Source organism: Choristoneura fumiferana, chromosome 17 (assembly GCF_025370935.1).
Source record: "Choristoneura fumiferana chromosome 17, NRCan_CFum_1, whole genome shotgun sequence".
Lineage (NCBI taxonomy): Eukaryota > Metazoa > Arthropoda > Insecta > Lepidoptera > Tortricidae > Choristoneura > Choristoneura fumiferana.
In genome coordinates, this window is record NC_133488.1 from 16097925 (window position 1) to 16123390 (window position 25466).

The 25466-nt window shown below is 37.0% G+C and overlaps 2 protein-coding genes across 4 annotated transcripts in view; one reads left to right on the top strand and one right to left on the bottom strand.

The window, feature by feature from the left end:
• Positions 1-15738, top strand: part of LOC141436894 (UNC93-like protein) — a 28493-nt gene extending 12755 nt beyond the window's left edge. Inside the window, exons 4-11 of the mRNA XM_074099994.1 lie at positions 984-1107; positions 5275-5423; positions 5912-6030; positions 6303-6456; positions 11743-11883; positions 12282-12408; positions 13281-13401; positions 15160-15738. Of these exons, the coding sequence (XP_073956095.1) occupies positions 984-1107; positions 5275-5423; positions 5912-6030; positions 6303-6456; positions 11743-11883; positions 12282-12408; positions 13281-13401; positions 15160-15295 (1071 nt within the window). The 3' untranslated portion in view covers positions 15296-15738. The remainder of the gene's footprint in view (positions 1-983; positions 1108-5274; positions 5424-5911; positions 6031-6302; positions 6457-11742; positions 11884-12281; positions 12409-13280; positions 13402-15159) is intronic.
• Positions 15739-16196: 458 nt separating this feature from the next.
• LOC141436897 (uncharacterized) overlaps positions 16197-25466 on the bottom strand; it is a 225516-nt gene continuing 216246 nt past the window's right edge. For all 3 annotated transcript variants that reach the window (XM_074100003.1, XM_074100005.1, XM_074100004.1), the window contains one exon: positions 16197-19550. In XM_074100003.1, coding sequence (XP_073956104.1) covers positions 19308-19550 — 243 coding nt within the window. In that variant the 3' untranslated portion in view covers positions 16197-19307. The remainder of the gene's footprint in view (positions 19551-25466) is intronic.

Below are 25466 nucleotides of genomic sequence, written 5' to 3' on the forward strand. Positions count from 1 at the left end.
GAAACTCAGACCACATAAAAAGTAAAGACAGTGCTGCAAACGAAAAATTGAGGCTGGTTTAAACTTAAGAAGACTGAATTCAAGCGGTCTCACTTCTCTTTGCAGCCCTGTTTTTAGTTTTTATGTGGTTTGAGCTGGGAAGCAAAACCAGTAAAGTAAAAGAATACCTGTGACTATTAATAGCTATACGTATGGATGGATATATACATCAATGGTACTTGTTACGAAATGTAGACGGCGCTTCAAAACCGTCTGCATGAATGAGCCGAGAGAGGGCTCTCTTTTCCCTGTATATATTACTACTCTTTGCTAGTGCCACCAGAGTTGAGGTCACGCACACAAGAACTCATTCATTTCATTCATTCTTATTTTGTGCAATCAGTTAGTCTTTATATAGCTGTGTGTGTAATTCACTTCAACTCTCGTGGCACTATCTATACGAAGTGCAAAATTCAAACTTCGTATCTTGCCGTCCCGCTCCCGCTGACGCTAATATCGTTTAATACGAGAGTGAGGAAACTGATTTTCGAATTTCGTAGTAGCCCCCTTGTTTCGTTGGAACAAACTTGTCTGTGGCAGTGTTATTATTACTTAATAATAAAATAAATAATAAACAGACGTTCGTGAAGTTGTGTCCTTAAACCTTATTTTTCAATAAAAGGTCTCAGCTGGGCTACTACGAAACTCGAAACTCGAAGTTCGTGTCGTGCTGTCCCTCTGACACTTACACTATTTAATATGAGAGCGAGAGGGACCGCACGACACGAACTTCAAATTACGAGTTTCGTAGTAGCCCTGCAGACCGAATACAACTAAACGAAACTTTGTAGGTACGGCATGACATGCCCTCATTTAATTTCTACGAGTATGTTAATTTCTATACCTACGAATGAACTTTTCGCGAAAATGTCGAATCTCTTACGTAGAAACTACTACGTAATATATATATTGCTGGTAGTCCAAATCTCGTGGTCTCCTTGCAGATGGCGGAGCCCTACGAGAAGCTGTCAGGGATCCCGGCTGAAGTGCTGGTGGTGCGGTTCTTTGGGCTCTTCTTCATGTTCTACCAGATGGCGCAGATCTGGGGCAACCTCATCTCTTCAGCTAGTAAGATATCTTTTTAGGGTTCCTCGAGGAAGGACTACGAATTAGTCCGAAACATGTCGAGCTAAAGTCGATTAAAGACGTGAGGCAATCCGTTTTATCAGACAAATGGCTGAAGCTAGTCTTAAAATTTTCACAGTTTAAGCATCTTGTTATCTTGTTGACCCAAAATAATATAAATTGATAAAAACATTTTTAAATTAATATTAGGGGCGCAAAAAAAAACAACCTGCCCAATCAACTGGGGTATCATTCCTCAGAAATTGTTGCCTAGACGAAGCTGACTGATTATTTGTTTGAAAAAATATATTGGAAAAAAGTGATGAGAAGCCACCAAAGTCAGTTTTTTTTACACAATACATTTGCTTTCGCATTTTTATTACCTATTATCAGGATTGACTAAGTTCATGGGTCACGTACCTACAGTTAGCTGAAGAGAAATGTAACCCCACTGCGGTACATTTATATATAGTAGGGAGGGAGTCACCTTTCTCTGCAACTGACTGTACATCTGATAGCCATAAAGCAACGATCAACAGCAAAGTCGATATATCATCCAAGAAGCCTCTATGCCAATATTTAGATATATTCAAATATTTCTTGTCTAAATATTAGATACGTCAATTTAAACGTGAATAACGACATTATGAACATTAGTTTTTGCCCGCGGCTTTGCCCTTGCGGCTGTTATCGCGCGCTGTTCCATCGAGAACTGAGCATTTATCCGGGATAAAAAGTAGCCTATGTCACTTTCTGGCCCATAAACTATCTCTATGCCAAAAATCACGTCAATCCGTCGCTCCGTATCGACATGAAAGACAGATAAACATACTAACACACTCTTTCGCATTTATAATATTAGTATGGATGAACATAACCTGATTATTACGGTCAGTAAGCAAGTTTAAAAAAGAACAAACATATCGAAACACGTGTAAGGTAGGTACACCAGAAAATTTTGAATATGTGGTGCATTATTATAATAAATATTATTTGGATTCATAATGGCATCTAATGCATAGTTACACCTATTAAAATTTATTATTTACTAGCCATAGGTAACCCACGGCTTCGCTCGCGTCAACCATTACAGCTGTCAATCGAATTGAAATTTCGGGATTTTACCAAATTCCCACGGGAATTCACCAATGATGATGCAGTTGCATGTGTCGTGATCATGGTTATTAAATGTAAATAATCAAGATCACGCGGCAGTTTCGAAGCAGTTGCATAACTGCATTGAAAAGAGAGAGCTCATTAATGGCAATCACATCCCGTAAATGTATTTACGACCAAGCTCCTTAAAATTTTGATTAAAATATATTATGTACTCAGTTGAGATATTATACAAATAGAAATGTACGGATATGAAACGTAAATGAACTCTGTTTAATTTCCTCACAGACGAAGTGAAAACCAAATGGGATGTTGACACCATTAAAAAATAATTCAAAGACACTACTCCAGTAAACAAACGCTTTATTTTAGCCATGAAAACTAGATTAATTTTCGATTAACTGCAAAATTAGATTGTTTGTTGCTTTAAAACAAATAAATAACTAGTTGATTGAGTGTGCGAACAAGTGACGTCATAAGTTGCTATTTCCATTCAAACTCTATGGGAGAATTGTGTTTTGACAGCTCATAAAAAGTACGTCAATTGATTGGTGGTGTCAACATCCCTATTGTGTAATATATTCATAAAACCCATAGTACCTACCCTCGACTAAACTGTTAACCCTCACCTGCGGCTTTGGCAGATATAAACGCCTCAGGTAAAATGGCACGTTTTATGCACCTGTTGTACAATGCACTATAGCTTTCGTTTTCGCTACTAATCTCCGCAAAGTACCTATCACCTGCATTAAGTACGAGTAGGTGCCTAATTATTTGAACAAGTGGTCCCTATTGGTTTTTAGCTTTTCTATAAGATATTTTTAAAACAGTTATTATTTAGATATTACTTAACATACAGACAAAGAAACAAACATACAAAAAGTGACCCTTTACATTTGTTTGTCAGCTGTCATGGTCATTAGAGGCAAATTTCCTGATAAAAATGATAGCGGACGACAAAATTGTCAACTGCAAACACTCTTTGCTGATTACATCTGATTGATAGTCACGATTTATAAGAGCACAAAGATATACTATGTATATCAAGGGCCGATTGAATATATTATTAAATCAAATAAATTTATCTTTTGTTTGTCATGACTCATGGACAAGGATTGAGAACAAGCTGGAATAGACATGCCTGTAAATGGCATGCCAAGTGTTGATAAACCATCCTGCTGGTTACTGGCATTCTATGAAACAGCAATGCACATGCCTGCAGGAGTGCAGGTAGCTCATCTGTTTGATGGGTTCATGTCGGCTCCTGTAGATATATGTTGAAAGTCATAATGTAATTTTGGTCCTAACGTATTGTTTATCAAAACACTTTTTTCTCTGAATCCATTAATTGTACAGAATTATTGTAAAAAAAACCTAATCTATAAGTTCTGTGAGTAAGTAGATATTTTAGAAAAAAATTTGGTATCGGCGGAAAAAAAATACTAACAAGAATTATGAGTTATGACAAACTACCTACGACTTTCAAAAGTTAAGCGAAGTGACTATGTAGATACGCACCCCAGTTTCATGCCTGTAGTATGCCAGTTGCCCTCCCCACTTCTCAGCGAGGGGAAAAAATCAAACGAGTTAGTTGAATTCCCATGGCATGCTTTATACCTCTACTAACAAGTGACAAGTCTACTGGCAAGTGAGCTATGGGCAGAATCTCGCTACTTACATATGCCAGTAGCTCACTCTTTCCAGTAACTGGCATGATTTTCTTCTAGTAACAAAACTATGCATTACGGGATTAAGAAGAATAGAAATTGCATCGTTTGTTTTCCTTTGAGAACCTATGTCGTCACTTTTTCATCACTCTAGCTAATAATACGCACACGTCCTTTTGCGTTGTTTAGGTCTTAGTGAATCCTCCTTGTACCAAAAACTCTGCAAGAACTGATTTTTTGAACAAATAACTTGAACGGCGCTTCCTTACAAACTGATCCAGGAAACTAAATACATTACTTTTTAGTCATTATATAAGGCACCTTACGGTTATAAGCTCGCGTGACGTTTCTATTATTTTTATTCTTAGGTCTGTGGTTATGCAGGATTAAGTTATATTTGCCCTCAAAGGCGTGAAAGTGCGATTTATTCACGACACGGCCTTGGCTATTTTAAGACATGATTCGTGACACTGTGCTGTGCTGTACCTAAAATAAAGAAGGAAGTGTTTACTAATGCTTCCTTACTTAAGTACTTTAATTAAGCTAACTAATGGCGAATTATGCAGATATAATAAAACAGAAAGAATGTTGGAGCTCTTTCACTTGTACAAATAGAGTTTGAAAGTTTTAAAAGTGTTAATTTAAATATGTCATTAAAATGAAAAGTGTGTATGTAGTACCTGGCGCCCCTGGGCAGCCGCCCCAGCGCACATATTCTGCTGATTGAATAAAAAAAACGGATCCGCATCTTAAGCATACCAGGGGTTTAATATTGGACTAATTTTAAGACAACTTGTCACCATTATCAATTATCACGACAGAACCAGGTTCCTCCCCGGCCGGGGCATTTGTGTGAATAATACGAATGTTTGTTCTCGGTCTTGGATGTCTAATATGTATTTAGTTTTAAGTATGTACTTATTTATTTAAGTATGTTTATCCGTTGCTGGAGCCGTGGTGGCCTAGTGGCTTGACCTATCGTCTCTCAAGCAGAGGGTCATGGGTTCGAACCCCGGCTCGCACCTCTGAGTTTTTCGAAATTCATGTGCGGAATTACATTTGAAATTTACCACGAGCTTTGCGGTGAAGGAAAACGTCGTGAGGAAACCTGCACAAACCTGCAAAGCGATTCAATGGTGCGTGCGAAGTTCCCAATCCGCACTGGGCCCGCGTGGGAACTATGGCCCAAGCCCTCTTGTTCTGAGAGGAGGCCTGTGCCCAGCAGTGGGACGTATATAGGCTGGGATGATGATGATGATCCGTTGCCTAGTACCCATGGTACAAGCTTTGCTTAGTTTGCCTAAGACTAGGTCAATTGGTGTCAATAATGTCTCATGATATTTTTAACATTGCATCTTATCTATAAAATTGATTCATCTGTTCCCAGTTCTGACGTCATCTTTGGGTGACGTGGTAGCATTCGCCAATGAGACGATAGCGCCGACCGCAGCAGCGCTGGTCGGCAACATCACTGCACCAGAAATCGACTACGGGGCCACCTGCGGAGTCAACTTCTGCAGTGGCAGTGGTGCTCATGTAAGTAATAATCCTAATATAATTAATGCGAACTTTGTGAGTACTAAATTCTTGTAACTCGACGTCTGCGTATCCACGTGGACTGGTCATCCATCCATCTCTTTGGTAGATGTCTTACGCAGCGCTTGTCGATCCGCGGTCTCCATACGAGAACTTTTCGATCCCAACAGCCATCTGTTCTCCGTGCTGTATGACCTGTCCATTTCCACTTCAACCAGCTAATAACGCTTAGCTATGTCGGGGACCCTCGTTTTTCTACGTATCTCCGCATTTCTGATTGGATCTCGTAGAGAAAACCCGAGCATAACTGTCTCCATAGCTCACTGAGCAACTCTGAGCCAATTTATAAGGCCTATATAGTAGCCTATCGAAATAATTATTATTTACTTTATTAGGTATCACTGGCATTCCTAATAATTACAACATGTAGTATATCTATTCAGGTATTAACAGACCATGAATTGAAGATTGCCTGATTCTTATTATAGGCAAACGCAAATCTAGAGCCGCCTTCTCCGCAAAAGATCCAGCTCATTTCTGGCGTGTTCCTCGGGTGTATGCTTTTGGCAGTGGTCTTGGTTGCAGTGGGTGTGGACTCTCTCACCAGGTCAGTATGAAGATCTCAATATCCTTATAACTCGTAGCGTACTTTACAAAGTACAAAGAAATTCTATATAAGCATAACTACCGAACGAAATATGTGTACTGTGTAGTACATTTTTTGAAGTAACTTAAAGTTCAACAGGCGAGATGCATCTAAAATCGTGACTAGCTCAAAAATAGCCTCATTGGCAGGTTTAACACGAGACCCTTAAAATCAATTTAGCCCCCGCGATGTTGAACTTATTCTCGCTTACTCATTTTTTCTTTGATGCACAGATACAGCCACAAAAGGACGTGTGAGGGCAAGTCCGGTCTCCGGCTGCTGTCCGTGACGCTGCGCCAGCTCCGCCACAAGTACCAGTTGCTTCTACTACCTGTTATTGGCTATATTGGCGCTGAACAAGCCTTCATGGCGGCTGACTTCACGCAAGTAAGACACCCTTATTGTCGATTGTCTAACGTACTTAGAATAACAATGGTTTTGTCCACTTTTTTCTAACGTAAAGAAATAGATAAATCAGTAACCACACTCAAGCGACCTCTAGTTAGCTAGAACCAGGCTCGGCCTTAGCCATCTGGGCGCCCCGGGCGTATATGCCTTCGGTGCCCTTTTACGAGTAGATATGACAAGCGACCAAAGGACAAGTCGTGTTTGTTAGACGTAGAGGTAGAATACTTCCCATGAGGTCTATAAATATAAGATAAGATAAGATATCATTTATTGCCACAACACATAGTACAACGAAGACTTAATTAATATAAAAAACTAGACTTAAACACTAATATTTGCTGAGGCAAAGTGGATGTACTCAGCGTATGCTGTGAGTATCAGTGTGAATATTAATACACTGAGTCCAGTTTTCCTTTAGATCGATAAAAATAGGTATTCAAATTAAGTGGTTAAGTTGAGTTGGTGCGTGCGGCGCCCTATCTAGTACTATTAGTTATTTTGTGGCCCTGTAGTACCTGGCGCCCCGGGCAGCCGCCCCGGTCGCCCCCCTAAAACCGGCATTGGCTAGAACATTTCTTATCCTCATCAATGTATTCTTGGCGTGACCCTATCACTACATAATGTATTGTGTTGTGTGTGGAAAAAAATACGATTTATGCAAGACAGAAAAAAGCATAAAGTAAGCGCGATTCCTATCCCTAAACGTACCTACTTATTCTAAGACTATATATACGTCTAAGTTACTCTCTAAGTGTGCACTGTATACCGATACCTCCTACGTATACTGATACAAGTGACAAATTTCTGATTTTTAGTTTTTTGCAATTTTGTGATTAATATTTCCTTATTTACCTACCACAAAAAATTTGGACGGATATTTCTATTAGTTTTGGAAATAAAGTGACGTATATGAATGCATCTAACACCGTTTTGCTAATCGGTACAACGTATACTGAGGCAACCGACATGCACCACTATACGCGGCACCGATATTGTCGCGGGGCCAGGGAAGTCGAGTGTAACTGGCAGTTGCCTCAGTGTACGCGCTAGCCGTCGCTGCGTGCGGACCGTTTAAACTGTTCTACGAGCACATAATTTGATAGTATATATAAAAAAAACATGTTTTGGTTTGGCAAGACCACAATAGCCGTATTTCTCATAGACAGTCATGGAAACTAAATCCAATTTGAAACCTTTTCGTGATCTATTTCGCTATGATTTCTTTGGCAAATGTATGGGATGTCAACATAACATTGGTAGTACAACGGTTCCACCCCAGTACCAGTACGTGATTCAATTCCTCGGCTATACCTACATGTACGCGTGCTAGAAATATAACATTGCAGTATTACATTGCATTTTGGTAGTTGAGCATCCCAAAAAGAAGGCGAAGGCATGCATGCTTTAATTAAAATGAGAACAGTAAATTTCAATATACCTACAGGTTGATAAAAAAAATCCTGTACTATACTGTAACGCATATTAGGGCTACTGATTACTAATACGATATAAGTGGGAAAACATCGAAATTAGAAAGTCTTCTTGCGACTCCACTTCCATACAAAACTTTTTTTTCGAATCACAGTATTTTTCTACTTGGATCATATTAGTAATTAGTAGCCCTAATGTGGTTTAAAGAATAGTACAGGGTTTTAATAACACCCTATACACATTTTTTTATACACACCTAAGAAATGGTACCTGGCTAATGTATATGGCGAAAACGGGTAAACCGTATGAAGTATAGAAGTTTCCAAGACTCAGAAATCTATTGTCAAGAAGACATTAATATATAAGGCGTATTATTAAAATTAATGATTATATCATGGATAAGGAAATTTGGAAATAATTCCGATCCGCATTGGCGAGTGCTTACTCCAAATAGCGAATTGAGAACTGTTTTAAATATGTAGTTGTGTTAAATACTTGTGATGTATAGATATCACTAAAATATGATTGTAAATCTGTTTACAAAATATACCTTGCTGAGGTTTATTGCCAGACTCTTCTCAACAGAATTTTTTACGAACCGGTGGTAATTTTTTTACATTCATAAGTGCTTGTTATAATCTAAATTGAATAAAGATATTTTGACTTTGACTCAATATTTCATGTCAAAGCTTGTCTTAAGCTAAGTGCCAATCAGACTCGCGCACGAAGGGTTCCGTACCATCTATACAACATTCATTAGGATTAGCAAATAAATGGCAAAAAAAATACATTTGTTGTATGGGGGCCCCCTTAAATATTTATTCTGTTCTATTTTTTGTTATATATATTATATCGACTACAGTTATACATAATCTGTGAAAATTTCAACTGTCTAACTATCATCATTCATGAGATACAGCCTGGTGACAGACGGACGGACAGTGAAGTAGTATATAGTAGTAGGGTTTCCATTTATACCCTTTGGGTACGGAACCCTGAAGAGGCACAAAAGCTAACCGTTATGTGGATACAAATGGGTGCGATGCGATATATGTATCACATGAGGAACCTTTTACAATAAAATACGAGTACACATTTGACAGGAATACGAATCCATTGAATGTGCTTCCATTAATTTAAAGCACTTAATACAATTACTTTTTCTTAAAACCATTTATATTTCAAGTGAGGTTTTTATAAAGGTATATTTCTATATTTGTATAGCACGTTTAAAACATTACTAGCGGTATATTGGTACAAGTGGCATGCTAATGTTAGCGTATATTGATGCAAGTGATAAAAACGTTTATAAATCAATAGATAAAGGTAAACGAGCATCTGTTTTATTGTTCATTGCAAGCCATATAAGTATTTCAGCTAAAAATTCATATACAATATAAAATATCGTTAGATCAGTAATCTACGCATTACGCCGTATACTGGAGCAAGTGGTAATTAGCTCAGTATACCGCACAACTACAAGATGTAAAATACGCGTATAGTAGTGTATCTGCAATTTTCTCAAAAACTATAAGAAATTTCAAAATTCCATAAATACAGGTAGAAAGCAAATATTTTCTTTGGAACCAATGCAAAATTTTGAAAAGTTATATCATCAAATGAGAAAGTTACAGGTTTTGGAACCTTTGAACAGCTCTCCTGTAAATTTATGATTATGCACTTGTACCAGTATACGTAGGAGGTGTCGATACAGGCACCCAAAATACGTTTTGTTTTAATAATAAACATTCAAGGTCAATGCCAAATGTCAACAAAACAGAACAGGCTTAGCTCTGCATGTGAATTCAGCATCCTGTGCACGAGTGGCACTAATGTGAACTTCACGCTCCGGCGCTCCCGTGTAAGTTATAAGCGCTAGCGATCGAGGCCCTTAGCATTGGCTTTTTATCGCAATAAACGTCTAAGTGTTAAATATTATGAGTATGCTGCCAATAATAACTATAATATTTATTCGTTCAGATAGTTTTGGCTTCTAATCAGTTATTAATGTATAACCTACCAACAAAAAGTTGAAAAACCCCTTTGACTTTGTCACTTCAAAGTTCAATATCTCAAAAACGGCTGAACCGATTTTGATAAAACATATCTAAGAATCATCGCTAGAAAACCTGCTATAAAATATTAGAACTGCATTTAAATCGGTCCACCCGTTTAAGAGCTACGGTGCCACATACAGACAGATATACACACACACACACACACACACACACACGGACACACAGACACAGAGAAACACGTAGCGGTCAAACTTATGACACCCCTCTTTTTGCGTCAGGGGTTAAAAAAGGAAAATCGTAGCAATGTAGTTAGTATTAGAACAAAAATTAGGTAACAGGGTAGAGAGAGGCTGACAAATTTTCCTATAGTGATTGAAACGTTAAAACTAGTTATTTCCTTTGTTCCGTGGTTATAATTTCATCCTAATCCATCCATTCACTTTGCCTATAGAGAGCAAATAAAGTGAAAAATTGATTTATGGTAAGTATAGGTCGTGGGTACATACATAGGTACATAATGTAATATTTATCGGTTCCCAGTGAATCCACTTAAGTACAATACAATACAAATATTTTTACTGAACAATACCACAAATCAAAACAGGGAAATAACAACCTAACCAACCATAAACATTAAATTTTTCATACAAGCTTTTTTTGCTGACTGTACTTTTTGTTGACTGTTCTCGCGTTGTCACCCAAACAACATTTGCATACCAAATTTCAAATCGATGCTATTAGCCGTTGAAGAGTTTCGAGTATTGTATTTTTCATGCGACTTACATACTTAAGTACCTATTCCAAATGTCAAGTCAATCTGAATACTGGATGTTGGTCAAATTTAACTTGCAAGATTTGTTTACAGACAGACAGACAGACATACACAACGGGACAGGTAAAACTAAATAAAAGCTTGTAAAAAATTAAACAAGTCAGGCAGGTAGGTAACTGTTTTAACAATATTAATTTCGCTGTAAGTTTATAACTCACATGGCTGGTTTTGCTCGTTTGCTTCATGACAATAGTTATTTTTGGCGACCTTTGTAACTTATGACATGACATTCATTTAATTATGACACTGATATATGGTTCATATAATTTGAATTCATACGGTAATTTTAAATAAGCAGATAAGAATAGATATAAATATACTCATCCGTATATATTATAATAAATTTACATAACATGTACAATTACATATAATTATATGTACAAAGACGGTGTTTTCTTTTTGTCGTTAGGTATATTTATGTAGTTTTTATTTATTTTGTTTCCTATTGTTGTGTTCCTAAATATAAATTAATTATAATTATGCTAATATATAAAAATATTTATTCTCCAAACACTATAATAATAAAATGTATTTGTATATTTCTCATTCATCGTAGTCGTCAGCATGCCATTAAAATACACCTTGTCTTGTACTTATGGGTCACCTATAAAGTATTTATGTTATTCAGTGAACCACAGGCAGAATTCTTTTCTTACTATTTTAGAAAAAACTAGACATTAGCAAAAAACGGCAAAAATCACGTTTGTTGTATGGGATGTTGTGCAGTGTTTGTTGTTATAGCGGCCACAGTTACACGTAATCTGTGAAAATTTCAAGTGTCTAACTATCACGGTTCATGAGATAGAGCCTGGTGACAGACGGATGGACTGACGGACGGACAGCGAAGCTTTAGTAATAGGCTTTCCGTTTTTTCCTTTTGTTCTTTTCGGAACCCAAAAAAGTGTCTATATGTGAGAGGAAGTATAAAATTCTCAAAATATGTGTGAAGTAAAATGGTCCTATAACGTTTGCGATACGTTCCAGGCGTTCGTGGGCTGCGCGTACGGCATCAGCAATATAGGCTTCGTGATGATCTGCTTCGGCGTGTTCAATGCGCTGGCGGCGCCGGTCGCCGGCGCGGTGGTCAAACATACCGGGCGGTATCCGGTCATGGTCACAGCGCTGGTGAGTGGGCACAGAACTAACTCATTAAGCAGTGTGAGAGAGAAGTATCATGTAAGTTTATCAAACTAGCTTAGTTCGAATGGAAAGACCTAAGAAGATTTTTCGCCTTGGACGACGGGAGCGAATTACATTCCTTAGCAGTTCGTATTATGAAAGATGAAGCAAACCGCTTCGTGCGGACCAAGTTACCAATGTGTAGTTCGTATTAAATAATATAAGTGTAAGCAGAACGGCAAGATACGAAGTTCGAATTTTGAACGAGCACGAGTCCAATCAAGCTTTCATCATAAAATGATGAGAAACTATAGTCAAAATACCACAAACGGGACTTATCACGCTATTATTACACAACTACGTTGTACGTTACACTTGGGTACACCTGGGTTTGTATTTTGCAGGTGTTGAACCTTTGCCTACTGACCGCACTGCTGTTGTGGAGACCGGACCCTGGCCAGTGGCTGGTGTTCTACGTGTTGGCTGCCATGTGGGGCACCGCTGATGCCGTCTGGCTGGTCCAAGTCAATGGTAAGACAACGAAATAAGTAAGTCGGCTGGAACACTGTGGATGGGACTGGCACATGACCTGGAAATGTGGCGTGAAAATGGAGAGGCCGCTCAGCAGTGGGTGGATGTGGGCTGAATTGATTGATTGATGTTGGTAAGATAGGTATGAGGCCGTTTTTTGGGATTAGAAATAAAGTGAACAGTATTCACCTGTACTATTATTGAAAAATTCTTATTAATATTATTAATGTAAAAGTAACTCGTGTCAGTTTGTCTGTCTGTTGCCTCTTTACGCTTAAACTGCTAAATTTTATTACCTATGGAGATAGTTGGAGACCCTGGGAAAGACAAGTGATAGTTTTTAACCCGGAAAAATGCATAGTTTGTGGAAAATAGATAGCGAGAAACCAATTTACCGTAGACGGAGTACTTTAACACCAAATTAATAATTGAATCATAATAATGACATAGACATTAATTAAGATTGGTTTTTTGGAATCTTTTTGTATTTTTTATTTCAATTCTAAATTTGGTGTAGCGGTATAGCACGCGGTACGGAATACCGAGGACCTGGGTTCGATTCCCAGTGCTGGTCTCATTTTTCTGTGCATCTATATTTCAGTTTGTATTTTCAATTTATAGTCATTCATGTTAAGCGTTTTTTGATATAATGATACTTAGTTCAAAATGGTTTACCTTATTTCTAACTAGATGTTGCCGGGATTATGTCTGTGAAATATTTATTTTCACTATCCCTTATGCAATTTTCCTATGCTCTTCCCAGGGTTTTAAACTATCTCCATACTGAATCCCATAGACCTTAACTTAATGGAGTAAGAGTTTTGTATGTTTGGATTAGGATATGTCTGAGTGATGTGCTGTTACACTTCCAGCGCTGTCTGGGATCCTGTTCCCTGGTAACGAGGAAGCCGCATACTCCAACTTCAGGCTGTGGGAGGCAACAGGCAGTGTGCTCTCCTATGCATCAGCCCCGTACCTTTGCGTCAGAACCAGGTAATAATTTGAGTTCGTTTCTAACTTAGTAGTATAGTATACACCTAGTTTTTTAGCATTGCAAAGAAGTAAGCAATCTTGACGTGTCTTTATATTGAAAGACACATTTGAAAAATAAGTCACAGGAAATGTGTAGTAATAACATTATTGTCATTTATATTTATTACTTTGGTTTCAGAAAAGTGTGTAACGTGTGTGTAAAGTGTGTGTGTTTTTAGCAACAAAAATACATTTTCAATAACAAAAATAATCAAAATTACATTATTTGAAATACTTAAAAGATGAAAAAAACGATATTACAAAAATAAATGGTGCCAAGATTTTCATTTAAGAAAATTTCCTGTATTTTTTGGAAAAATGGTTGTTAGCGCCTTGGATTGGTTCATAGAATCGACATCTATTATAGACTGCATGTTTCTTTCATCAAAACGGCGCACAAAATTTGTTCACAGCGTGGATTTGTGAACCTTTCACTAGTTTGTTGACGTCCGTGACAGGGATAATAGGGGAAATTACAATTACAGGGGAAATAATATTGGTGATTGATGTTTTGCGCGTTTTGTTCCAAACACCCAGCAGTAGCCAACCTGAGCAAGTATAACACGGGAATGTTTGTGGGTATTTTAGGTCAGCCGGCCTCAGACATGGCGTTAATGCTTTTCAGGTTGGCTGATGTGATAAGATATTAGTTAATCGTTAATTGTGAAATATACATAATTTGTTTTCTTGTTATTTATTGTTTTGCCCTATGCGCTAATGTGACAAATTTGTACGATGTCCATTTCACAATAAAATAAAAAAAACACCCATTCTAGTGCCGTGAGGTACCTACGTAGATGTCAGTCAATGGTTCATAGCAATGAATCTCTGGTAGCAAAACGCACGCAACGCCTGTGTATTATGTTAAAGCAATAACGTCTTAGAAAAACATTACCTGTTGAGGCTGAAAAAATAGTTTTTTTTTTAAATTGTATGACTTTCAGAAACCCGGTTATTAACAGCTAGAGGTGCTAAGTTAAGAGTATAATTTTCTTTAATTAAAATAAAATTCTGGTAAACATTTCAGTAATGACAGTCCTTGCATTGTGAATGAACTTACAATTGTAGGTATACCAAAAGTTAAGTCCGACCACTAAAATGGATCAAAATTAACTTCTAAACAAACAAATTTACAAGGTGAAGTTTAATAAAACTTGTAAAATATATAGCTGGGTGAATATTCCAGCGTTTTGACCGGTCGGCTAAACGTTATTATTACCAACCACTTTTATTAGCACGACGGAAGGACAATTCGCAAGAATTTAGATCACGCTAGGTTTATCATCGGTATAAATCTGTGTGTTTTGGATTAATTTTAGTTTTCATAAAAAATACTCTGAGCTCTGTCTCTTTAATATTTACCCAGCTATAACCTAAAACATATTGGATAATAGGTATACATGTTGTAGCATTTTTTCGTAGAAGTAGTGGTTAAAACAGCAGTTAACAGCCATGGCAGCCTAATGGTTTGACCTATGGCCTCTAAAGCAGAGGATCGTAGGTTCAAACCTCTGAGCTTTACGAAATTCATGATGAGGAAACCTGCACAAACCTGCGAGGTACTTTAATGGTGTGTGTGAAGTTCCCAATCCGCACTGGGCCCGCGTGGGAATTACGGCCCGAGCGCTCTCATTCTGAGAAGAGGCCTGTGCCCAACAGTGGGACGTATATGATTAATGGTTAAAACGTGGTATTTAATGACAATCACATTTTTTCCAGACTATACATTCTCTTGGGCCTGTTGATCCTGGGATTCGCAGGGTACAGCACCATCGAGACGATGGAGTACCGCGCCAAGAAGTCGCACCATCTCGAGAGGACCTTCGAGCTCGTTGAAAAGAAGGAAGATGACTAAATATACTGAGCGCTAACATTAATAGGTAATATATTATGTAGGTATGGTAGAGTAGGCCAAATTTTGTGCCGATGAGTATACTCGTAGAGTAGGGCAATTTTAGACGCTTTGAATATTGTTAAGTTAAACGTCCGGGTGCTCGACATGCTACCGTGAACTGCTTCAACTTTGCCCTCTGGCCCCAACATTGCCTGATTCAATTTGGAGTCGATAACTAGCACCCTTCTAGGTTTTTAAACTTTTATCCCCCCGTAAAAATAATTCCCGTGTAGATAAAAGTTTAAAACTTATAAGAGTGCTAAGTTATCGACTCTAAATGGAATCAGGCAATGTTGGGGCCAGAAGGCAAAGTTGAAGCAGTTTACGGTAATGCCCAATAGACGACACCCTGCTGTCACCTCTATTGCTAATGACATAGGATTAAAGATGCCAACTATTGGGACAGTGACAGTGACGAGCGCTCGTACGTTTACCTTAGTGTGTGGCAGAACTGTAGAGTCCTTGCGCTGTCTCAAAACCATCGTCGTAAAGCATATATATGCCTATATTACAAAATAGTTTTTAACAATCTCATACATATCGTTACCGTCGAGTCCGATTTTCGCCAAAACGATTGTTCAACATTGCCATAGTTCAAATCTTGTAGGTTATTTTAAGTGTACACGTCAAAACATCTTGGGATAGGTAGGTACAGTCAAGTGCAAAGATATCGAGACGGCCAAAGTTGCAAAAATATGCACTTAACATTAAGGTCGTGTATACATATTTTTGTAACTTTGGCCGTGTCGATATCTTTGCAGACTGTATTCATTATCCCTAGACAAATTTGATGTTTTGATTCAGTAGATAGGTACCTTTGAAATGTTCAAAACAGTCGAGGGATACAAAACATCTTTAGGCACATTTGATGAGTGTATCAACCTAATATAAGTATTCGAAAGTCCTACCGTACCTTACAGAGAGTTTTCGGACTTTTTTAGGAAATTGGGTTAGTTTGTCTGAACACTCCTTTAAAGTATTTTCGAGTATAAAAATCACCTAGTGTAAAAACTGGGAATTACCACGAAAACCACGTAGGTAAAGAGGTAGGTACCTACCAACTGTATAAACCTAGTGTTTTCTCTATAATTTTCTTCTACGGTCGGGAAAAATTGTTGTAAGTACCTAGGTACCATTTTACAAAACTCTTAAGTCTACTAGTGTAAATAGGTACGCACTAAAAACTTGTTTGGACAAAAGTTACTTTAAATAATAATGAATGATTAAACTGTAATTATTTCTTCATTATAACGTTAAGTAGTTCTGAAATATAATAGTTTTTAAGATACCAACATCATGCTAGTTAGTACTGCAGCAGTAATCTAACCAAATGTATAATGAATTTTAAGTTAAGTTTGATTAATAATAGGTCAAGTCGAAATATTTTGTACTCAAAATAAACTGCCTGTCAATATTTTATTTTTTAAAAACACAATTATAATACTAAGTAAAAGGAATAAAACACCATAATTGTCTCAATATTCATCATTTTAATTCTTTCCACATAATTGGATTCATTAATCCATAAACAGATAAGCCACATTCACTAAGTACATCTCGCAAAGAAACAAGTGACTAATACCTTGTTATACAATAATTATTCACTAATAATAACAAATGACAAGCTTTCCTGCGCACGAGTCTATGAAAGGTAGGTACATAAATATCGCGTATAGAAAATGCATCCTATCTTAACGTTGTAGAATGAATTGCGTGAGCATTAATTTTCGTAGCAGTCATTCATATCATAATTCAATCTGCTTCGTAGCACATGTAGCTCAAAAGTCGTAGCATTACTTTTGATATATTCATTATCTCTTGCTTGACTTCAACCGCATTTTCGGTACTAATTTTGATTTTATTAAAGATTTTATAACTTTGGAAGAAAAGATGATTAGAATGCTATTGATGTAGCAGATGATAGCAGAATAACGTGGTTCAAGCAGTTGAGTGTAAAACACGATGCTTATAAAAACATTTTATACATCTTTTATGAATAAAATGATTTGGTTTTGTATATGCCTGAACCACGTTCTTATGTTACCGTCACAATATAGTGATGTATAAAAATTCCAATCTATCTTATAGCGCCAAAGCCCGTTTCACTGTCAAAAATTAAGCTAGTACCTACTCCTAGAATAAGTTATTTATTGATGTGTTGTTATAACTTAGTTGATGACAGTGAATTTGACTTGTATGTCATTACCCGTAACAGTTATAAAATCGGGGGTGTAGATAATTTATTTATGACCTCATGACGCACTCAAGCATTGCCTATTTCACGTGATTTGAGCTATTTACACGGTTTAAACAGTTAGTTTAAACCGTATTTTCGTTTTATATCTACATTATTGTCATCTCTTCAATCACATGAAACAAAAATGATAACTTACACACAAATAAACACATGAATCTGTAAGTCACTGGTCCTATTATAAGCTGCGTACGGGTTAGACCTACCGTCGAGTTAAGCGGTCACGTGATTGGCCGAATAATTGACATTCAATCAATCGACCAATCACGGGAAAGCATGAGGAATCCTCTAACAAACACGTCCGTAGCTACGTTAGTTACATAATAAAAGCACTGATTCTTGAATACAACCCTAAAATAACATCACCTATAATATTTGAATTATCTTCTATATTTAAGTATTATTGAATTATTTGATTTAAAGCGTAGAACCGTAATACTTTTAAAATCTGAATATATTTGATTAGGAAGACCGTTTTAAGGCACGTGTAAAAAAATTTACATCACCAAAATAGCACCTTTATATTGATTTTAGATATACAATACTAACTATACTATCAATTTTAAATATTTGGCCAGAGAAAACAGTAAAGTAAGTACTTTATAATGTGCTGTGATGTTTGGAAGACGTTTATTTTGGATGAGGTAAATGAAAAAAAGTTACATTTACGTGCCTGTAAAAGCAAAAGGTATTTCTCGTTACATCTTTAATCTAACATATTGTATGAATATATTGTCTTATATGTTGTTAAACATACACTATTTTGGCAATTAAGGAGATTACCACAGGTAAAAACCAACTCATTACATTGTTTTAAGTCTACAGTAAAATAGAACCGACAACTAGCAGCAAGTGGAACGTAACTATTTACACTTTTAATTTTAACACAGATAAGTAATATTATGCGGATTGTGAAGAGACATTATTCAAACTTAATTAAAACTTCGTATTAATCTAATATTACTGTAGTCGGTATCAACATACTGAGCTTTTTTCAGGTGTATTAAATGCTATGATACAGTGACGTAACTATACATCTTTTTATAACTATGTATGTATTTACAGTATATCTTTGTGACCCTGTATAGATGTAGATTATAGTAGCCTCGAAAATACATAAGTTTTTTTTTATAATTGGCCATTATATACATTTTTAAACAGATTATCACTGTTCTGTTTATATTTCCCTCAGGGTCTTTAGCACCGAAACATTTAACATTTTAACTCCAAGAAATCGCATGTTACATTTACATTAAACACAGAAAACATTTACTCACGCAGGTATACTTTAAAAAATTACTCTTAGTCAGTTTGGACGGCAAAAACACACGATCTATATTTACATAGATTAGGCTTAGATAAGTTTACCTAAATCCTAGTTTTAACTAAATGCAAAATCTACACATAAAATACAGGAAGACTGAAATGTGGACTCGATGACTAAGGAGTCTAATTTGCTAGGCATGCTTCGTGTCTACTTATATTCTAGGAACATGTGATTAAAAAATTGCCGTAGTTATTCAATATGTGTATTTTTAATAAAATAATAAACAGCTTTACGAGCGGAATAATAAAAACAATTTTAGTGCCTGCAATGAAATTTCATTAAAAAGCCAGTATAAAAAAACGCTCTGAGCAAATCCTGGCTGGGCAGAAACACGAAACACAACCGTTAAAAAGAATATTAAAATTAATTCTATATTTGAAAAACGGTGCGCTCTAACTGGGGCTGGTGGTATTGCTCCTGGGCTCAGCCTTGAGCGCTGTGCCGTTGATCCTGATGTTGGTAGGACTGGCCTGCGCCTGGGCAGCAGCTTGGCAGATAGCGCAGGGTTCTAACCTCCTGGTGAGTACCGCTTTGAGCTTCAGTGCTGGGCCGAGTTTCATCTGCAGCATGCCTGTCAGGTGGTCTTCAGTCAGTAGTGGCAAACCAGCTCCGTCGATTCTTTGCTCCCGGAAATTCTGTAGACAAAGACAATTTCAGCATGAGAATTTTGATTCCTTTCTTTTGTTTTTTTTTTTTGGTTTAGAGTATATACAATAAAAAGCTAAACCTCGCTTTCGCTTGTTTGTTAGGGGGGCAATCTCTAAAATTATCGATTGGAAATCGTTGACGGTTATATACTTACACTTTGTACCGTACATGCATATCATTAACAGAATTTTCTGCATTTAATTGTATATTACTAGCAGTAATTCTCTTTTTTAGTTGAAAGGTACGAACGGTAAATTATCCATAATAGAGAAACGTCTATTTTGAAATATTTAATATCAATGATGCCACCACAAAATTTTTTTTTTTGCTGTCAGTCTTAATCGAATTGATGTACTGTGAGTGTGTGAGTTTATTCTGTAATTTACAATAAATAAAAATTGAATTTTATCAAGACGAAGATAGTGGGATCTCCTATAGACGCGTTCTCTCGTATCTGGCTAGATATAAGTGCAGATGTGTCAAATACAGGGAAAGTATTCGTCGAACAGTGGGATAATATTACAGGCTAAAAAAACAATTCAAAAAGGCAAAAAAAAGAAATTATTGACGATAGCCACATAATGAAGGCATGCACTCTGTATTAAACCAACACACGTTGTAAATGTCTCATTCCATAATACCGGTTTAGTAAAGTTATTGGCAATGAAACTAAGGCGATGAGGTAACTAAATTAAGAGACTGATTTTATATTGGATTTATACGCGTCCCACAGCAGGGTTATGGCTCTATTATTAAGTCTGGAGTGGATCATTATTACACTGTCCCAAAGACCACAGAAACGTTGTAATAATTTATATTAAACAAAGACTTATTATATTACTTAATGATAACGCTTGGAGAAACATTAAAATTTGTATATGTTTAGGCTGAGGCTAAATGAGCGTAATTTTTGAGTAGGGAGCCGCGTAATTTACGCTGCATTCGGTTTCATGAAAAGACCTGTTTGTGTCACACGGACGTAATATAGGTCTTTCGTACTAAACCGAATTACGCGGCTAATTTTACGCAAATGACTACTCAAAAAAATTATGCGAATGGCATCAGCTTTAACGTAGACTAAGTTTTCTACTTTTAAATGTTTGTAAATAGGTAACGTTTTTAATTAGACAGGTATCAGGTTTACTAAGTTGTAAATGGCGTTTTTCATCTTAGGAGCATGAGGTCAAAGTGGTTAGTCCTAAGTGGTAACAATTATCTAAGTAGGAAAGTGGAGTGAGAAGCATGGGAAACTAAACACGACACTATTAAAAATAACAGTAAGGATTAGAGCTTATACAGTAGGTAGCGAGTATGATGTAGTAGATAGTTAATTTTGACGATAGGTAGTGTTACGTTTCGTACTACATAATATCAAGGACAATATATATTGCTATACTTAGTCTTTGATAATATATATCGAATATGAATGGTCGTAGAATTATTGTTATTTGTGTAATATAAAAAATAGGATACAATTTAAAAAATAACCGCGGAATTACAGATATGGTATTTCATGTGAGTATTTCGCGAAATCCCGGAATTTCAATCAAACTGTTAGCTACCTAATGAAATGATTCACGTGTGAAACCGCGTGTAATGCTAGTAATTAATACGCATGATAAATTGCATCTCTATAATTAATTACCCAGAATCTTTAAAACTCACCGACAACATAATTTCTGGTTTCAGACAGTTTTTTAGTTCACACGTTTTAAATGTTTTTGATGCTAAGTATGCGCTTAATAAAATCACACTTTAATGGACTTAAAATGTCGCTAAACACGATTGGCACAGAGGGGTGTCCCATTTGTAGCGTACATAAATAGTGCTTGCAAGAACCAGTTCCAATACGACAAAATTCACACGCCTGTTTGTTGTACGCAGTCGTATTTGGAAGCACATTTTTAATCTATCTGATCATCGTTTCAGTATGCCGCGACTGATTCGATTGTTTTTGTTTTCGTAATGGGGAATGGATGAAAATTTTAGACACGCTTGAAACTTTTTTTATCGATTGGAATAACCTTCCTAATTAACAGAAAAAAATATCAGTACAAGGTTTGAGTGAAAAATAAAATAAAACGTGACAGTTACGTAGAAAGTAACACTATCATTCTTTGTACAAGTATCTCAAAGTTTGTCAATTGTGTTTTGTTTATTTTCTTTTGTACAATAAATAGTTTACATACATACATACATATATCATTTAACCTCCTGAGTCCTGACGTTTTTTATTAAACTTAGCGTTTAAGACCCAGACATGGTTGACCAGCTTTGTTATTTTGGATTTTATTTCAAAGTTCTTAGAATTTTTTATTCAATGAACAATTTGTACTTTATAAAGTACATTCGGCCGTTATTCTTAGTGTTAATTAGTCCTTTCTAAAGCACGCGAGGACTTAGGAGGTTAAGTTATATGTACCTACTCTCTATGGCAGTAACCTACCTATTTTGGAGTGCAAAGAAACATTTTTGAAACGAGCTAAGACTTCGTTTATTTAGCATTAGAAAAAGGATAAACAATCTTGACGAGTGTTATTAATGAAAACGGTTTATAAAAAGTGTTAGATACTTATGAAACCTAAAGAATTAATGTAAATTACCAGATACCTACATGTTCTTGTGTTATTATTGTTTCATTCATTCTACTGTTATAAAAGAAGTAATAAGGTCAGAAATGGTGCAGATAAAATTATATTTAAGTCACATGCGCATGCAGTATATTGTAGGAATTCAACCGCGAATACATACAACCTTCATACAACATTCATACCTACATACAAGTAACCATTGACAAGAAGCAGTACGAAGTTCGTATTATTAGTAGAGTCAGGTCCACACCGCACCTGTCGTGGTGTCATGGATTACGCGACCGCACCGTCTTGATACTTGCGGTTTTAATAAAAGTACCTAAGTTGTTTTATGTTCTATTTAATGTTACCATGTGCTACCAGATAAGTCGTTACAAAATTGACGTTGAAGACTATCTTGCCTTAATTTTGTAAACAATCAGTTCGTGTGTTGCGCTATGTAGTCATGGTAATTTTCATTTGTCCGTGTAACGTGATCACATTTGTGAAGAAAACAAAGTTTGTAGTCTAAAAAACGTAAGTTGAGCTTTAGTACTTTTTTGCCAATATTATTGGTTAGACTATAAATAAATAAAAATAACAGGCTTTATAAAAATGGTTAAAAATTGTTTAAGTGCCATTTACCCCACCAATGTTAACCCCGAAATCTTCATTCATGTCAGATTTTCATTTGTTTTTATTGGTTACGATACGAGCTTACGAGGTTGCTCAACAATCTCTCCGAAATAAACTTGACCGATACGGCCGAAGAGCTGCCCTAATAGCGGGCAAGTATCAAGACGTCGGCGCGGCCGTGAGAGCGCGGGTCGCGGCCGCAGCGTCCAGCGACCCGTCATCTCGGCGGGAACGTTGACAAAAACCGCCGCCTACGTGACGTCCTGCCTCCCTCCCCCGCCAACCCCCCACTCCACGCTTGACCACTTTTTACCGCGCGACATTTGCCCGGAGTTCGATCCGTGTCATCCGACGTATTCCTTTTTTAAATTGCGCCGTCGATTTTGTTTTTTAATTTTATAAGGCTTCGAGAAATAAGCCCGTCGAGCGGTAAAAAGCGACAGCGCATAAAAAAGTCTATGAATAATTAAAGTGAGATAGCTACCGGCCAGCTAGCTCATGGGAACGGAATTATTTAGCGGCGACAGGTCGGCGCGGGCGCCGGTGAGAGACGGGTCAATTTGCGGGAGACATTTTTGCTCTTTTTGAAGTAGCCATTAGTATTAGCCAGCCAGTAACTTTGTTCTTACAAATTAAAAAGATTCTCCAGTGAAACCATGGAAGTATTCTTCCAGAATCATGTTTCCATTACATATATTCGTCTCTCCTGCTATTACTTTAGTAAGGTAAGTCCATATTTTTGTAGCTTTGGTAAACTTCAGTAAGCTAGTTGAGAAGGCAAAATTAATACCTACGACCTTTTCCTACAAAATACGGTGGAAAAACATTATTCAATAGATCAGTGAATGCATTTACCTCATTAATTGCGTGAACGGAACGCTGAGTTTTGTATTGTAGCTCAGATAGGTAGGTAAACAAAGCGCCGGTGTGACCCGGACGACCTTCGCCGATTGGTTTGGGGCATGTTTTATTTAATATGGGTTACCTTTGGAATCGTTTCGGGATACTAATGTGCGTGCCCCCAGGTCAGGGCTGACCGGGCCAAATGAAACGGAATGATATTCGAGAAAATTGTTTAAGTGGGGGTCAAATTACAGGTTTGAGGAATGATGCTGGACCAGTTTTACTCCTGTCTTCCCTTTAAGGGCTCGTATCAAAGCGCGGCTCGGATAATAGCGTAGGTACAAGTCGGAGTTCGAAAAAATGTGAGTTTTCATTGTCACGGTGTCAGCTTGTTTGGTCAAGCAATTATCTTGTCCTGCGTTTTGATTCAGTTTTGTTTTTCACCAGCATTTATTTAAGTTGCAGTTTCCAAGTTTTTTAAAGTTAGTACTCAAACCGTATGTATGAATATCTAGATATAGTTTTAGGTTACCTTATTATTTGTTACATTGCCACATCTACCAACAAACAGTGGTGTAGCTAGTTGGACAAGGGCCCCGGTGCATAGAGAAAGAATCGGGCACTCACCCTCTCCCCCTCTTTCCATGTAGCTTGAACTTATGTTGGCCTTCAAAACTAAACGATAACAAACAGCACATGCTTATCGATGACGCTTGGCGCATGTGTAGATAGAGTCTTAAATCAGGAGTTCTGTAATTGTTGATGTTCATTTAAAAACATAAAAAAATTGTTGTGCTTACAAGTTTTTTTTTCTCTTTTTCTTTCATGCTCCTCTCTTTTCAAAGCTTAGCTTAGAGGGCCCTCTGAACTCAGGGGCCCTGGTGCACTGCTGGTGTAATGAGGGCTATCGTTTTTTGTCTCACTAGATGGCGCACTGTAGCGTGAGGTTTTTAAGTATGGCTTTCAAAGTCTGTTATTACGGGCATGAAAACAAAGTTTAGATTAAAATCATATTTAATACACCTTAAAACCGTGTCATATAAATATCGAGCATGCCACAGTTTTGCATAGTCCCCGTTTTGTTCGGAAAAAAGGGAAGACAAAGGTTTCCGAAAGACAAAACTGTCTCAAAACACAGACATTCATTGCCCCGGAACGCATATTTGCTATAATTAATTTCAGATATTGCAAAATATTCACAAATTTATACTAATTATAAATAAACCCGCGTAGCTCACCCAAAAACTATGAGATTTGACATTTCGGAGACCTCACGCTACACTAGCGCCTCTAGTGGCGAATTCATACGCGATAGCCCTCATTGGCTTAGGATGTAAGAACCTAGGCTATATCTATCGTATTGTTTTGATTTCACTCCTATTAATATTTGTGTCTGTATGTGATTTTCCCAAATAACGAGAAAAACTCGAAAAGTCAAAGTTTTTTTTATGACAATTAATTTTTCGTTAAACTCATTAAAAATATGAAAACTGTGAACTTTACTTTTGTGTTTAACGCACGTTAATTCATCGATATTTGGGCATGTCAAACACGTATTTAAGTTTGTTGTGGTATGTTTTTGTTAATCTACGCGTAGCCCAGTTATTCAAGTGCCTAATCCATTGTAACAGCCCTACATGATTCCGCGAGCGATATATTAAATACAGGCACATTATATTTACGTAGGCTGTATAGTTAACAGGTCCGAGATACCGCGTTTGGCCCATGGCCATGATCTTTAAATTGCCCGGGCATAGGCACAGCAGCACCGTCCTGCGAACAGGTTGGGAGCAAAAAAGGTTAAAGTATGGTCCGGAGGGGTTCCGCGGGGGGTAGGGGAGGGGGGTAATGACG